The sequence below is a fragment of the Haliotis cracherodii genome, unplaced genomic scaffold (assembly GCF_022045235.1).
Source record: "Haliotis cracherodii isolate W230 unplaced genomic scaffold, xgHalCrac1.p SCAF_18, whole genome shotgun sequence".
NCBI lineage: Eukaryota > Metazoa > Mollusca > Gastropoda > Lepetellida > Haliotidae > Haliotis > Haliotis cracherodii.
In genome coordinates, this window is record NW_027266273.1 from 13,563,106 (window position 1) to 13,577,559 (window position 14,454).

Consider the following 14,454-nt stretch of genomic DNA (forward strand, 5'->3'; position numbering starts at 1 on the left):
GCGAAGGTCACACATAGGAACATACTTGAATTCCAATAAATTATTCACAACGAAGGCATACATTACAGTGCTCATAGTATCCAATTTACAATGTACAACTTGTGAGCAGCAGGGCGTACGTGTCAAGTGGATATGCTTCACATGTTTCTTTCAACATAAAAAATATACAGCACAATACACTTTGACCACAAATGCATTGAATGTGTACACATGACCACGTGCCTTGCTATTTAAAGCGCAACCGTAAATAAGCTCCGTCCACTGCGATTGATGCAGGCGCCAAACACGATCGATTCCATTTTTTATGATAAAACTACAAAAAAAATGTATTTACTTTTATATAGATATGGAACCATTTGTGGTATCCAGGGTTTGTCATTCAACTTGATACAAAGTTTCAAAGTTTTCAATATGTATTCAATATCAACTGAATATATAATAAATTGCAGTCAGTTAAGTCATGAACACACGCACCAAAAAACAACGAAAGCATATCATCGTCTTCAAGCATATCTATTTTTGCATATACATCAACATAAAGATTATCAATCAGAGATGAGAAGAAATTATTTCTGTTAGACACAAACGATTCACAATACAAAGTAATGAGGCAATTATTGCCATAGTAATGTCAATAACAATGGTTACATTCTTTCAGCACTTCTGCTCTTGGGTTGATAGGGGGCACGGGTGGCCCATTCGTCTAAGGCGCCGCGATTCGCTGTGCAGAGTTGCGTCCCTTGGGCACGCCAGAAACCTATGATTGTGGGTTTGAATCCCGGTTCGCCCCGATTATGTTTCTAGGTTTGTTAGCACCATACCCGTGCTCTTGGGTTTCACAGAAGTGGTAAACGTCTGAGACCTGAATCACTTCGGGCTTTCCTCCCACATTAAGCTGACACGCCATGATATAACTAGAATACTGTTAAAAGCGGCGTTAAACCCAACTCACTCACACTTGGGTCGATACTTATATAACGTCGCAGGTGTTGTCATAAGTGTGGATAGAGATGCATTATAATAAAGAGCATTTATTTGTAAGTGTTCCGTGAGAGGTACTGTCTCTGTGCCAGTCTCTCTCTCTCTCTCTTCAAATGTTTGCTAATTCTCTGACAGGCGTATGATTGCAGTAGCTTGCCAAACGGTAGTTTAGAATGACCCATTTCCGGTTTAATCCTTGATGTAGTAGTCTAAATGACTACTGTTGGTGATTATTCCGCCATATTTACTTTATTATGAGACTGACGTTATTTACAGAATACGGGTGATTTACTCTTTGAGACATAATGGATGAGTCTCCATTTGGGGGCATAAAATCGAACTGAATCAAGTGAAGACTGTAAGCCGCCAGGGGTGGGAATAAGAAAGTACTCAAAGAAAGAACTATTTTATAAAAGCAGAGTAAACTGTACGATTCCAACTATATCTAATCGCATGTGTTCATGATTCACTATACGAGGAATTCAAGAAAAGGTGAGCGTATCCTGTTACATCGATGACACTCATGGGCAAGTCAATTGTTCACCTGAGAAAACACTGGAACATATGGTACAAGTAAAAAATGGTAATCGCATCGAAATTCCTTTTGGACATTTTCTGATGCGTCAGATTTGGAAATGTTTTAAAACTGCCTACCATAAAACGTTTTGAAAGCTTTACAGAGACCTGTTGTAAGAATGATCAAACCGATTTTGAGCAAGAGTCGTATGACTGAAGTCTTCCTAGAAAGAGCATGCTCGAGTGTACCTCAAAAGTTGTGAAATCAAGACAACAAAGGATGGATCTGCAGGAATATTGTCCGACATAAAGGAAAGTTGATCACTGGATGTCATTCCTCTTGCCATGCAGCCTTGTGGATAGGTTTCTGTCACTCTGAATCTGGCATAGATCTAAATAAGAAACAGGTGAGATGGTTTCACTGGCCTCCTTATTTCAGTTAACTGGTCATCATAACTAGGGAGGTCAGAGTTTGCTCCCTTATTTCACCCGGGTTTGATTTCCATCAAGGTGGGGGCACGGCTGGCCCAGTCGTCTAAGGCGCAGCGATTTGCTGTGCACAGTTGCTTCCCTTGGGCACGCCAGAAACCTATGATTGTGGGTTCGAATCCCGGTTCGCCCCGATTATGTTTCTAGGTTTGTCAGCACCATACCCGTGCTTGTGGGTTTCACCAAAGTGGTAAACGTCTAAGACCTGCATCACTTTGGGCTATCCTCCCACATTAAGCTGACACGCCATGATATAACTGGAATACTGTTAAAAGCGGCGTTAAACCCAACTCACTCACACCACATTCCATCAAGGTACAACGTGAAAGGCCCCTGTGGAGGGTATTCTGCTAAAAGAAACAAAGAAGGCAAATCGGGTTGACAGACTCGCAGACTTTTGTTGATGCATGTCATTGTTACCAACTGCGTATATCGATGGTAATGATGTCAATCACTGGACTGTCTGATTCAGATTCTCTTATTTACAGACCGACGTCATACAGCTGGGATATTACTGTGTGCGACGTTAAACAACAAACACACATTTAACATTTCGGTGTACACCTAACGTTTGTCTCTCAGGTTAGTGACTTTGTGGAAAATGTTACACAAATCCTTGACTCTCCTGGAAAAGAGAAGCTTAACAGCTTCTAGCATATATGGTTGGGAATCAGATGCCTGCGAGCATTTAATTAGGAATCAACTACGTTGGTAGAAGCTTTCGTACGTTAAACTTCCAGGGCATGCTTATCAATATTTGCAATAAGTTCTGAAAGTACTGAAATAACCTGTGACATTTCTGTGATAAAGTAAATACACACTGAGTACAGTAAAGGATATGTGAAGATGATGTTAAATGTGATTAGGTGGCAATCATTGCTAAATGAAAAGCCGGGAATTCTTCTGGACGGACACAAGGAACACGCAATATCTGAGGCAACCTGGACCAAGTACTGTGATGAAAACGGTATCTGAATGAATTGGTCCGTGGCTAATGTTTGTGTTACAGAAAGCAACCAATGAAAATGGAACAAAATACAACCATTGAAACGGTATCACAGAAAGCGGCCGGTTACAAAGGGGAAAGTCGGGAACGCTGTTACAGATAGCCACCAATGGGATCAGAGAAAGTCGGAAATAATATCAAACCACAAGGGAGGATGCAGGCTGTGAAAACGGTCAATAGAGCAAGGGAAAAAAATCAGGCGTGATTGTTACAATTAACAACCAATACATGGAGCCCATTTCAGAAGTATTTGGAAACAGAACGTAATACGTCATGATACATTTCCTTTTCAGAATGAGAACATGCATGATGTGCATGATGAACTGACGTAGACTAACTTTGCCAGACTAACTTGTACTAGAGGTGCAAAGTGCAGGATGCTAGGACTTCAAACATAACGATAGAAAGCTCATTTCAATGTTGACATAATATATCCGGAGAAGGTCACATTATGGAATTGTTGAAGTGACATTGTCGCGTTGTCGGGTTTTGAAGAATATTTTTTCATTTACCAGAGGTCAACAATGCAAGAAATGGTCAATGGCCGCGTTGTCGCATTTTTGCGCTTTGGTTAATTTTCAAACTTTGTGTAAGGGCGACAATGTGACAACGCGACGATGTCCCTTCTAGGATCCCATACCATATATTATCATATAAACGAATACGGGGCCTGGTGTATCACAGTTCATCTTGAGTTTCTTTGGCCTCTTTATTTCAAACAGATCACACTCAAACATCTCTTATAAGGGTTTCGAGAAAATGAACTAAACTTATGGTAGTATGGTTACACATCGGCGGCCTCAACTTCTCAACAGGTCAACAGTTACACCTGTCCGTCCCAGCTTCCGTACCCAGTTAGATGGTTCGGATTAACTAAGGAGATGGTAGGTTAACGACTGTTTTTGGCCCACTAAATATGTCTCTTTTTTACGTTACTCAAAATGTGAAATATTGGTAGTATATTTTTAGACATGTTCAAGTGGCTGACGACCAGCTTTTACTTCTAACATGGTCAAATACATAAATATTGCTAAACTGAATTGAAAAGGTTGATTGTTCAGAGACGTCCATGATGATTTGGTCATTAAACATACATTGTATGTTTGTACTGTTGTTATCTACACCTCCGTAGAAATTCAACTTGGCTCAAAGATTTGTTCATGTTCATGAATTAGAAGTTGGCTTCCTGAAAACGCCTAAGATCACTCTTTTCGACATACAGTAAACTACGTTTATAACGAACACGCTTATAACGAACTCGCGGATATAACGATCTCTTTTGGGTATATATAGTAAACGAACGGGACCAAAAAGAGATCGTTATATCCGCGAGTTCGTTATATGTATGTATGTATGTATGTATGTATGTATGTATGTATGTATGTATGTATGTATGTATGTATGTATGTATGTATGTATGTATGTATGTATGTATGTATGTATGTATGTATGTATGTATGTATGTATGTATGTATGTATGCCTGTAACCAACTATGGTTATAACGAAGTAAAATAAGTGGTCCTTTTATAACCGTAGTTTACTGTAGTTAAGTTTTTCCGGTAACAAAACTTCCAAGAGTTTTAATAAAAAGAGTCTAAATCTCATTCATACAAAAAAAACCATCTGATGACTGTTTACCGGTGGGGCAGGATACGCTCAATTATACATTATCAATAACTGTGTCAATGACTCAAGAATATATGCTTATAATATAGTCGTTCTTTCTCATGATTACAGAAATGGTTTTACCGTTATATATTCAATAATGACTTGTGAAGGATTTCCTAACTCGTGGATATCTCATGGACAGAAAGCCTTATCCTACCTGGTCTTTTCAGGGCTTACGAACCACGTGTACATGTGACCTTAATCACATACTGACAAATATACACCTGGAAAATAACCAAACAATTACGAACGTTACTAGTGTCCAAAACACAACTAGGAAACCTGAATCAAATAAATCACCATCGAAAAACTTTTTCTTGTTTCTTATATTTTAGCCACCATTAAAAATGGGCGTATTCTTTCTTTTGTCCGGCAGTTGATATGTAACACAGAACTGATGGTCTAATTCCTTCTGATCACATAAACAAAATTGTTTACAATACGGTGGCTGCGAAGGGGAGGGTCACATTCGGACTTTGACATCAAAGTTGAGTGTTAAGTTTAAAAGGGTTTCATTGTGTTCGTTCCTTTCTTAATTAGATGTTTCTCGAACCCCCTCACTGTGCTCAACAGCCATCTCGTTGGATAAAGTGGCCATACGCTGTGAGCAGCGGATGTCCTGTATTACGTGCATGCGAGACACACGGAATAACGAGGTTGTTAATTAAGGTCGCCTTCAGCAGAAGGAACAATTCACTTGTGGCCATAGCAATGAGCAGAGTAATGAAACATGAGCGATTTAAGTAGGGCACATTTGTACATGTTTGACTGAAAACGAATTCCGTGGAGTGACATCTTGAGGTTTTGAATTCCATTCACCTATTGAACTAAATTCCCGTCTTGAGTGAGTGAGTTAGTGGGTGAGTGAGTGAGTGAGTGAGTGAGTGAGGTTACACATGTATTCTTAAATGATGTGAAATTATTGGTTGATGTAAAAATTATTGGTTAAAGTTGTGACAATAGTCAATAAATGTCAAAACCTTATGGTGAGGGGGCACGGGTGGCCCAGTCGTCTAAGGCGCCGCAATTCGCTGTGCAGAGTTGCTTCCCTTGGGCACGCCAGAAACTTATGATTGTGGGTTCGAATCCCGGTTAGCCCCGATTATGTTTCTAGGTTTGTCAGCACCATACCCGTGCTTGTGGGTTTCACCGAAGTTGTAAACGTCTAAGACCTGCATCACTTCGGGCTTTCCTCCTACACGCCGCGATATAACTGGAATACTGTTAAAAGCGACGTTAAACCCAACTCACTCACTCACTTGGCAACATCCAATATATTGCTACATAGTATAATATGAACATGTGAGATAAGCTTAGAGTGCATGTTCAGCGTTAACTCATTCATGCAGTGCTTAAATGTACAGGTTTGACTATCATGAGAGTCATTCATAAGCGACATCATATGATGGATGTAGTTTATCACCAGTGACCTTGTCAGTTACATGACCATTAGCATGTGATATCTCACATATCCCATACGCGGCCACGGTCTTTCTTCATCTTGGCCTTGACATATCAAGTATGTTCATGCACTGCTTATATAGGACATCATTTAGACTTCCCTGATCTATATATGTCGTGTCTTGGCGCCAGTGGATTACGCTGCATTGTTAAGGCAGTGGTGCTCATATATCTATTCTGAGTCGTTGTATAACAGCACCAATGGCCATAGTCACAACCAAGACAGCTGGTAAATAAAAGGGACAGCATCCATTCCCATAATCACAACAAATTTGTACTAATATCACAGTCCATGGTACGATTCCAACTATATCATAAGCATGTGTTTATGAATCACTATAAAACACAATCACGATAAAAGGTGTTCGCTAAAACGTGAGCGTATCCTGCTAGAGCGGTGGCAAACACATACAAGGTCAAGTCAATTGTTAACATGAGAAAACACATATGGTACAAGTCAAAATAAGTAATTGCATCGGATAATCTTTTTGTTACTGATGCGTCAGATTTGGAAATGTTTTAAAACTGCCTGCTAGTAAACGTTTTGAAAGCTTTACAGAGGCCAGCTGTAGCACTGATCAAACAGATTTGGAGCAAGACTCGTATGACGCTCTTTGGAATCTTCCTAGACAGAGCATGCTCGAAAGGATGGAGCTGCAGGAAACTTTTCATCAGGTGAATGCTTAGCAAGTGCATAGAGTTAATATATATATATTAACTCTATGCACTTGCTAAGCATATGTATATATATATATATATATATATATATATATATATATACACACACACACACACACACACACACATATACATACATACATACATACATACATACATACATACACACACACACACACACACATATATATATATATATATATATATATATATATGTTTAAGCAACACAAGGTGGGATGAATGTACAGAGATAACAATATAATGACAAAACCAGTGAGATAGGAACGATAACGATAACAATATAACGACGAAGATTAACAGGATTAAATAGACTTTGTCATTGTAATGTTATCTTTGTACATTCATCGCACGTGTGATGTGTAAACATATCATGATTTTATTTATATTATGCATTTACTCAGCATTCACCTGATAGAAGAATAAAAGAAGTTACTATCATGCCATGTATCCATTATTTATAGTTCAGATGGGTAATTCTGTGGAATGGAAGTTGGCTATTTGATGGTTATTGAACGATATCAGATCATCGATATACGTGAAGTTTACATTAAACGTCTTGGTCCCACAAGTTTGAGAAAGTTTTAGCCGTGCATCAAAATGAAATTCATGTTACATGTTTTGTCTCCTTGGGAAGATTTGTTCGAAGTATATTTCTGCTCACCCAGCAATGAAAGGGTACCCGATAGAATGAGACGGCAATGTGAATTTAAACCTTCTAGCTTGGGTTGTTTACTCCCCAGGGACTCAAGAATGTAATTCGAGTGCACACTTTTTTCTATTACCTGGGGTATATAATAATAATGTAGAGTTGTGGGCGTACATCACTGGCCGGATTCGGCGAATTAAATTGTCAATTGTGATTATTATTTTATTATTGATGTGATCAAGATGATCAGGGCGATACAAAAATAAACTACACAGCGCCGCAGCCTTGAAGTACTGCAAGCAACCAGAGTATCAGAAAATAAACAAGGCCAAACTTCATTCTAAAATCAGATGAATAGTGATTCAACTAATCATATTTCTTTTGTCAAACTTTAATCGGTTATCTGTGTGTTTATGTTATAATAACTTAGATAGGGCACCATCATAGCAGGCGTAATCTGCAAGCAGGTCTTAGGTCGGTGTTAATTAAACACTAGACCCAAGTCCAATTCATTGTCAACACTTCACAGGCAGGTGTGTACTGCATAGTATATAGAAGCCAGTGGCGTATTCACGCTGAATTCGACTTTGGTATCAACATATTCTTAATATATATAACAACGAGTTGTTCTTTTGCTTGAAATACCACTCTCACACTATGTTTAATCTTGTCATCTAAGGGCAGTGGGGTGGCCTTTTGGTTTAAGCGTTCGCTCGTCACGATGGTTTTCTGGTGTTCCTGTCGAGATTTTGCTGATATATGGCTGGAATATTACTAAAAGCGGCGTAAAACCATACACTCTCACTCACACACTCACTCTTGTGTGTGCACGCATGCTTTGCAAATCCTGCAGTCGATCGAAATCTGCTCGTTGAAATCCATGTTGTTTACGAACCGGATGTCAAGTTCCTTACGCGATTTTGATTGGACCATGCATAGACTCATTAGTCCAGACAAAATGCAACTCCATAATTGCAGCCTAGTTCGGCAAGGGTGAAAACTGGTTTTTTATAGTAGGTTAACTCCCTTGCCTCGGGAAGATGGTTAGAGTATGTCAACCTTATACTGATTACAGGACATCTGATCGCTGGCGGCTGACATGGGATGTCAAGCCAAATACAAATCCCATTGATCAAGATATTGTATCATGGTATTGAGTGTGTTGGGATTTGCGCTGATTTGAACAATATTCTATTGGGGGGGGGGGGGGGGGGGGGAGCCCGAAGTGATGCAGGTCTTTGAAGTTAACCACTGAAGTGATGCAGGTCTTGGAAGTTAACCACTTTGGTGAAATCCAAAGGTAAGGTGGTGACTAAACTAGAAACATAATCAGGACAGTTCTGAGATTCTGAGTTTATCACTCTGGTGAAATGTACGAGCATGGTATAGTGCTGACATAGTAATCTATGAATACCCACGGAAATAGGATCCTGGCACGGATAAGGGAAGCAACTTTGCATTTTGAGTATGGTGAAGCTGGCTATGCTCTAAATGATATGACTAGACAAAGTAACCTATATTCATATTGCAATGCTCTCAATACTTACGTACACTACTATTATTATTATTAATGACATGTGATATCTGCATCAGTAGGACACATACAGAACGATTTGCCAAACCATTAAATTCAGCTAAAGGAACCACCGTACGTGGTACTCCCTTGAACGTGTAACTGACGTCTCTGTGATGTAGTGCCATGTTGCATGCACTTTGAATCACCGGAAGCGTGACAGCGTCCAGTTGTGATGACCAGGCAACTTGCCTACCAGGGAACCTCACGTAACAGCACTTCCGCCCACTGCCGTGACGGATGTTCTATATATAGAATGCACTACATACGACTTTACCAGGAATGTGCATGCCCTTAAACGGTCGTATTTAGTACAGTATATCATTAGGACGTTTGGGGAAATGATTAACACAATTAATCAAATGAAAAATGGAATTAAAATCATGTGCAGTTGTTTGATAAACGCACCAAAGAGATTGGAACTAATGGTGTAATTAAACATGCGACGTCATGTATGTTGTGTACGTTGTGTCTTGTGCATGAGCTATGTGATGTGTGTGTGTGTTGTGTACGTTGTGTCTTGTGCATGAGTTATGTGATGTGTGTGTTATGTACAGTGTGTCTTGTGCATGAGCTATGTGATGTGTATGTTGTGTACGTTGTGTCTTGTGCATGAGCTATGTGATGTGTGTGTGTGTTGTGTACGTTGTGTCTTGTGCATGAGTTATGTGATGTGTATGCTGTGTACAGTGTGTCTTGTGCATGAGTTATGTGATGTGTATGTTGTGTACGGTGTGTCTTGTGCATGAGTTATGTGATGTGTGTGTTATGTACAGTGTGTCTTGTGCATGAGCTATGTGATGTGTATGTTGTGTACGTTGTGTCTTGTGCATTTTTTGTGATGTGTGTGTTGTGTACGTTTTGTTTGGGGCATGTGTGTGTGTGTGTGTGTGTGTGTGTGTGTGTGTGTGTGTGTGTGTGTGTGTGTGTGTGTGTGTGTGTGTGTGTGTGTGTGTGTGTGTGTGTGTGTGTGTGTGTGTGTGTTTTGTGTGTGTTTTGTGTACGTTGTGTGTCCGGCATGTGTTGTGAGATCTGTGTGTTGTGTACCTTATGTTTATGACATGTGTTATGCGATATGTAGGTTTCGCACGTTATGTTTTAGGCATGTGTCATGCGATGTGCGACGTGTACGTTGTTTAGGTGGTATGTATTATGTGATGTGAGTGTTGCGTTTGAGCATGTGTAAAACAGATTTGAGGGCAGTCAATTATGATGTAGAAATGGCGTTGCTCTACACAATAGCGTGACTTTAAGGGCAACTCGTACCCTGGCGTCTCTATCCAGGTAATGCAAAGTGTCACAAACGCATATTCGTTCAGAAAATGTAATCTGTCACCAAAAACCAACACACCACACGGTGTTAAATGCCTTCATACAATTCGAAACTGATATTATACAACTATGCTTCTGCCCTTATTTTACTTCTAAGAATAGCTAATAGGTCAATATTGCCAAAGTTTATCAACTCGTATTGTCGATCGTGCAATTAATTAAAGAATGAAAATTGACTTGACGAAGTTTGTTTGGATCCTACTTGAATGGTGGGACATTAAGTGGCAGCTTCTCGCGTTTCAAGCAATATACAAGTGGTCTTTCAACTGTCGAGGCCTCGTGATCAGACTGACCGGTGAACTGTACATGTATTTATATGTATGTCCAGTAACAACAGTGTTCCCATACTGGCACTTTGGTCAAGAGTTATGGTACCGGTAGGGGAGGACATGCTAGCCCTTTTCGCGAACACCTGGTGTTATCGCTGATTTTCAATCATCCATTCATAAAGTTTTCATCGCTATTTAGCGTTTTACTCCCAATGGAATAAAAAATTATGTTTTTTTGTGATAATTGAGACCGATTATTCTCTAGCGTTAACGTTTCATAATTAGAATGTCTGTGTAATTAAATTCCAGAGAGAGAATGATTTACAAAATAATCTCGTTATTAGCTGTAGTGAAGAAGTTGTGTCGTCTTTATTCATATCGTGTCATGAGGATACAATTTTCTACATTACGTCAACAATGATGAAACGTTATGTCATCATATATTGTGACATTACAACATCAGACGTCAACATTGCATTATGTCAACAATGAGGAGTGCGTGAACTTGTTAATACGCGAGTGCTTTGAGTGCGTTTCATTATTTTGCATATATTTAAACGTTGGAATAAGTAAGGCAAAAAACAATCTGAAACATTCGCGAACACCTGGTATCATCACAATTGGAAGGTGATTCGCAGACGCCTGCTAGGGATATGCTCTGTACAATCATCTCTGCTTTTGGACGAGATTTCTTTTGAATATGGAAAGGGTTGTTTTTTGTTTCAAGGTTTCTAGTTGAGGTAACTAGTTATTTCGTTCATATGAAATATCCAGGTCAGCACTACAGTAGTCAGTTCGGTATTTCTCCTTCATCTTAGCATCAAAAACGATGTCAAACACCCTTTTCTTTACTGCTATACGTTTAAGCATTCATAGGGAGTTTATTCGAACATTAGCGTAAGATACCGCCGAAGCAATAAGCTGATATTTATTTTATACACTTTGTTTTCAAGGGAACATGTTGAAAGTTATTAAAGATGAATCTACAAATCGTGACTTAGTAAACTATTTGTAAATAAATTAAATAAAGTTAACAAGTAACACGTGTAGGAGGGCGGTTATCTTCACACTTAAGTGTTGAAGTAGGGGGTGGATATCGTTTACTATCACCGATCTCACAATCCACACGCTGTTATCGCTAGATACTAAGGAAAACTTCTAAAATATACTTACCTATATGAATCGATGAAATACATAATAAACCGAAGAATGTAAAAATAATGCACATTGCTTCTGTGAGAGTATTGATCCAAGCGAACGCCCCAGGCGGAAGGTGGTGTAAAGTGACTGTTCTTAGGCCTCCGTCTTAGTGTCACGGCAGCCGTCCAGCTGAGTTCAGAAGTTCTCAAAGTCCGTTTCTACACCGCAGATAGGGTTGCGATAACGCTGTATTGTTTCTCCGTGTGCTTGTGTCAAAGTGACTCTGCTGTAAGGGGCTTTCGATGATCACATCCCGAGAAAGAGGTGGAAGGGGTGTGTTATCAGAATAATGTATTACGAAGTTCAACTACTTGTCTTGGACGTCTTTTGATGATTGGTTCACAACGTACTGCTGACTTTATGTCTTACTATCTGAGGTCCAGGCTGAACATGTTTCCAGATTGTTGACATGTGACTGGTACGCACATATTATCGTACAGTGCACCATCGGTGACAAGCCTTCCGTACCACCCATTAAATGTCGCGTAATGTCGCGTAATCTCTCTCTCTCTCTCTCTCTCTCTCTCTCTCTCTCTCTCTCTCTCTCTCTCTCTCTCTCTAAAATTGATTATGAACCCCTCAAAAGAACGCGCCAGCCCAATATATTTCTTTAAGTATAGCTCAGATCTATGTCGAACTAAAGTACTCTGCGTTTCTTAATTATGTTTTTGGTGTGTTCGCTATATCAGGGAGTCTGAATCATATAACTTGTAGCAGTATCACTCGGGGCACAAGTAGTTTTTAGTCGTTAGGTGTTATACCAAGAGCCGAATGCGTCCGGCGTTAGGGTTTATACCACCTCCTCCTCCCCATCCGCAACCATCTCCTGTTCCTCCACAACCACCTCCTCTTCCTCCACAACCACCTCCTCTTCCTCCACAACCACCTCCTCTTCCTCCTCAACTACCTCCTCTTCCTCCACAATCACCTCCTCCACAACCATCTCCACCACAACCACCTCTCCCCCTCCTCCACAACCACCACCTCCTTTTCCACAACCACCTCCTCCTCTTCCACAACCACTTTCTCTCCCTCCACAACCACCACCTCCTCCTCCACAACCACCTCCACAACCACCTCCTCCTCCACAACCACCTCCTCTCCCTCCACAACCACCACCTCCTCCTCCACAACCACCTCCAGAACACCTCCTCCTCCACAACCACCTCCTCTCCCTCCACAACCACCACCTCCTCCTCCACAACCACCTCCACAGCCTCCTCCTCCTCCACAACCACTTTCTTCCCCTCCACAACCACCTCCTCCTCAAAAACCACATCATCCTCTCCACAACAACCTCCTCCTACACAACCACCTCCTCTTCCCCCTCCACAATCACCACCTCCTCCTCCTTCCCCTCCACAACCTCCTCCTCCCTCTTCCACAACCACCTCCTCCACAACCACCTCCTCTCCCTCCACAACCACCACCTCATCCTTCACAACCACTCCACAACCACCACCTCCTCCTCCACAACCCCCACAACCACCTCCACAACCTCCTCCTCCTCCACAACCACTTTCTTCCCCTCCACAACCACCTCCTCCTCCACAACCACATCTTCCTCTCCACAACAACCTCCTCCACAACCACTACCTCCTCCTCCTTCCCCTCCACAACCTCCTCCTCCCTCTTCCACAACCACCTCCTCCTCCACAACCACCTCCTCCTCTCCACAACAAACTCCTCCTCCACAACCACCTCCTCCTCCACAACCACCTCCTCCTCTCCACAACAACCTCCTCCTCCACAACCACTTTCTCTCCCTCCACAACCACCACCTCCTCCTCCACAACCGCCTCCACAACCACCTCCTCCTCCACAACCACCTCCTCTCCCTCCACAACCACCACCTCCTCCTCCACAACCACCTCCTCCTCCACAACCACCTCCTCTCCCTCCACAACCACCACCTCCTCCTCCACAACCACCACCTCCTCCTCCACAACCACCTCCATAACCTCCTCCTCCTCCACAACCACCTCCTCCTCAACAACCACCTCCTCCTCTCCACAACAACCTGCTACTCCACAACAACCCCCTCCTCCTCCTCCTCCACAACAACCACCTCCCCCTCCACAACCATCTCCTCCTCCACAACCACCACCTCCTCCTCCTCCTCCTCCCCCTCTACAACCTTCTCCTCCTCCTCCTCCTCCTCTACAACCGCCTCTGCCTCCTCAACAACCACCTCTACCCCCTCCACAACCACCACCACCTCCTCCACAACGACCTCCTCCTCCCCCACCTCCACAACCACCTCCTCCTCTTCCACCACCTCCACAACCACCTCTTCCTCCTCCACTACCACCTCCTCCCCCTCCCCACCCCAACAAGCTTTTACAAGTTTTTTTTACAGATATCAATAAATGATTACCCTTATTACATTGTTACATTATATTGCTACATTGTATTGCTACATTATGTTGTTACATTATATTGATACATTACATTGTAACATCATATTTTACATTACATTGTTGCATAACATTGTTACATTATATTGTCACATTGTATTGTTACATTATATTGCAACATTGTATTGTTACATTTTATTGCAACATTATGTTGTTTGATTCCATTGATACATTACATTGTTTTAACTTCTTTGAT

General features: G+C 41.4%; 1 protein-coding gene across 2 annotated transcripts in view; it reads right to left on the reverse strand.

Moving 5' to 3' along the window:
* Positions 1-12,230, reverse strand: part of LOC139465786 (macrophage mannose receptor 1-like) — a 70,350-nt gene extending 58,120 nt beyond the window's left edge. For both annotated transcript variants that reach the window (XM_071247698.1, XM_071247697.1), the window contains exon 1: positions 11,815-12,230. In XM_071247698.1, the coding sequence (XP_071103799.1) occupies positions 11,815-11,869 (55 nt within the window). In that variant the 5' untranslated portion in view covers positions 11,870-12,230. The remainder of the gene's footprint in view (positions 1-11,814) is intronic.
* Between the last annotated feature and the right edge of the window lie 2,224 nt (positions 12,231-14,454).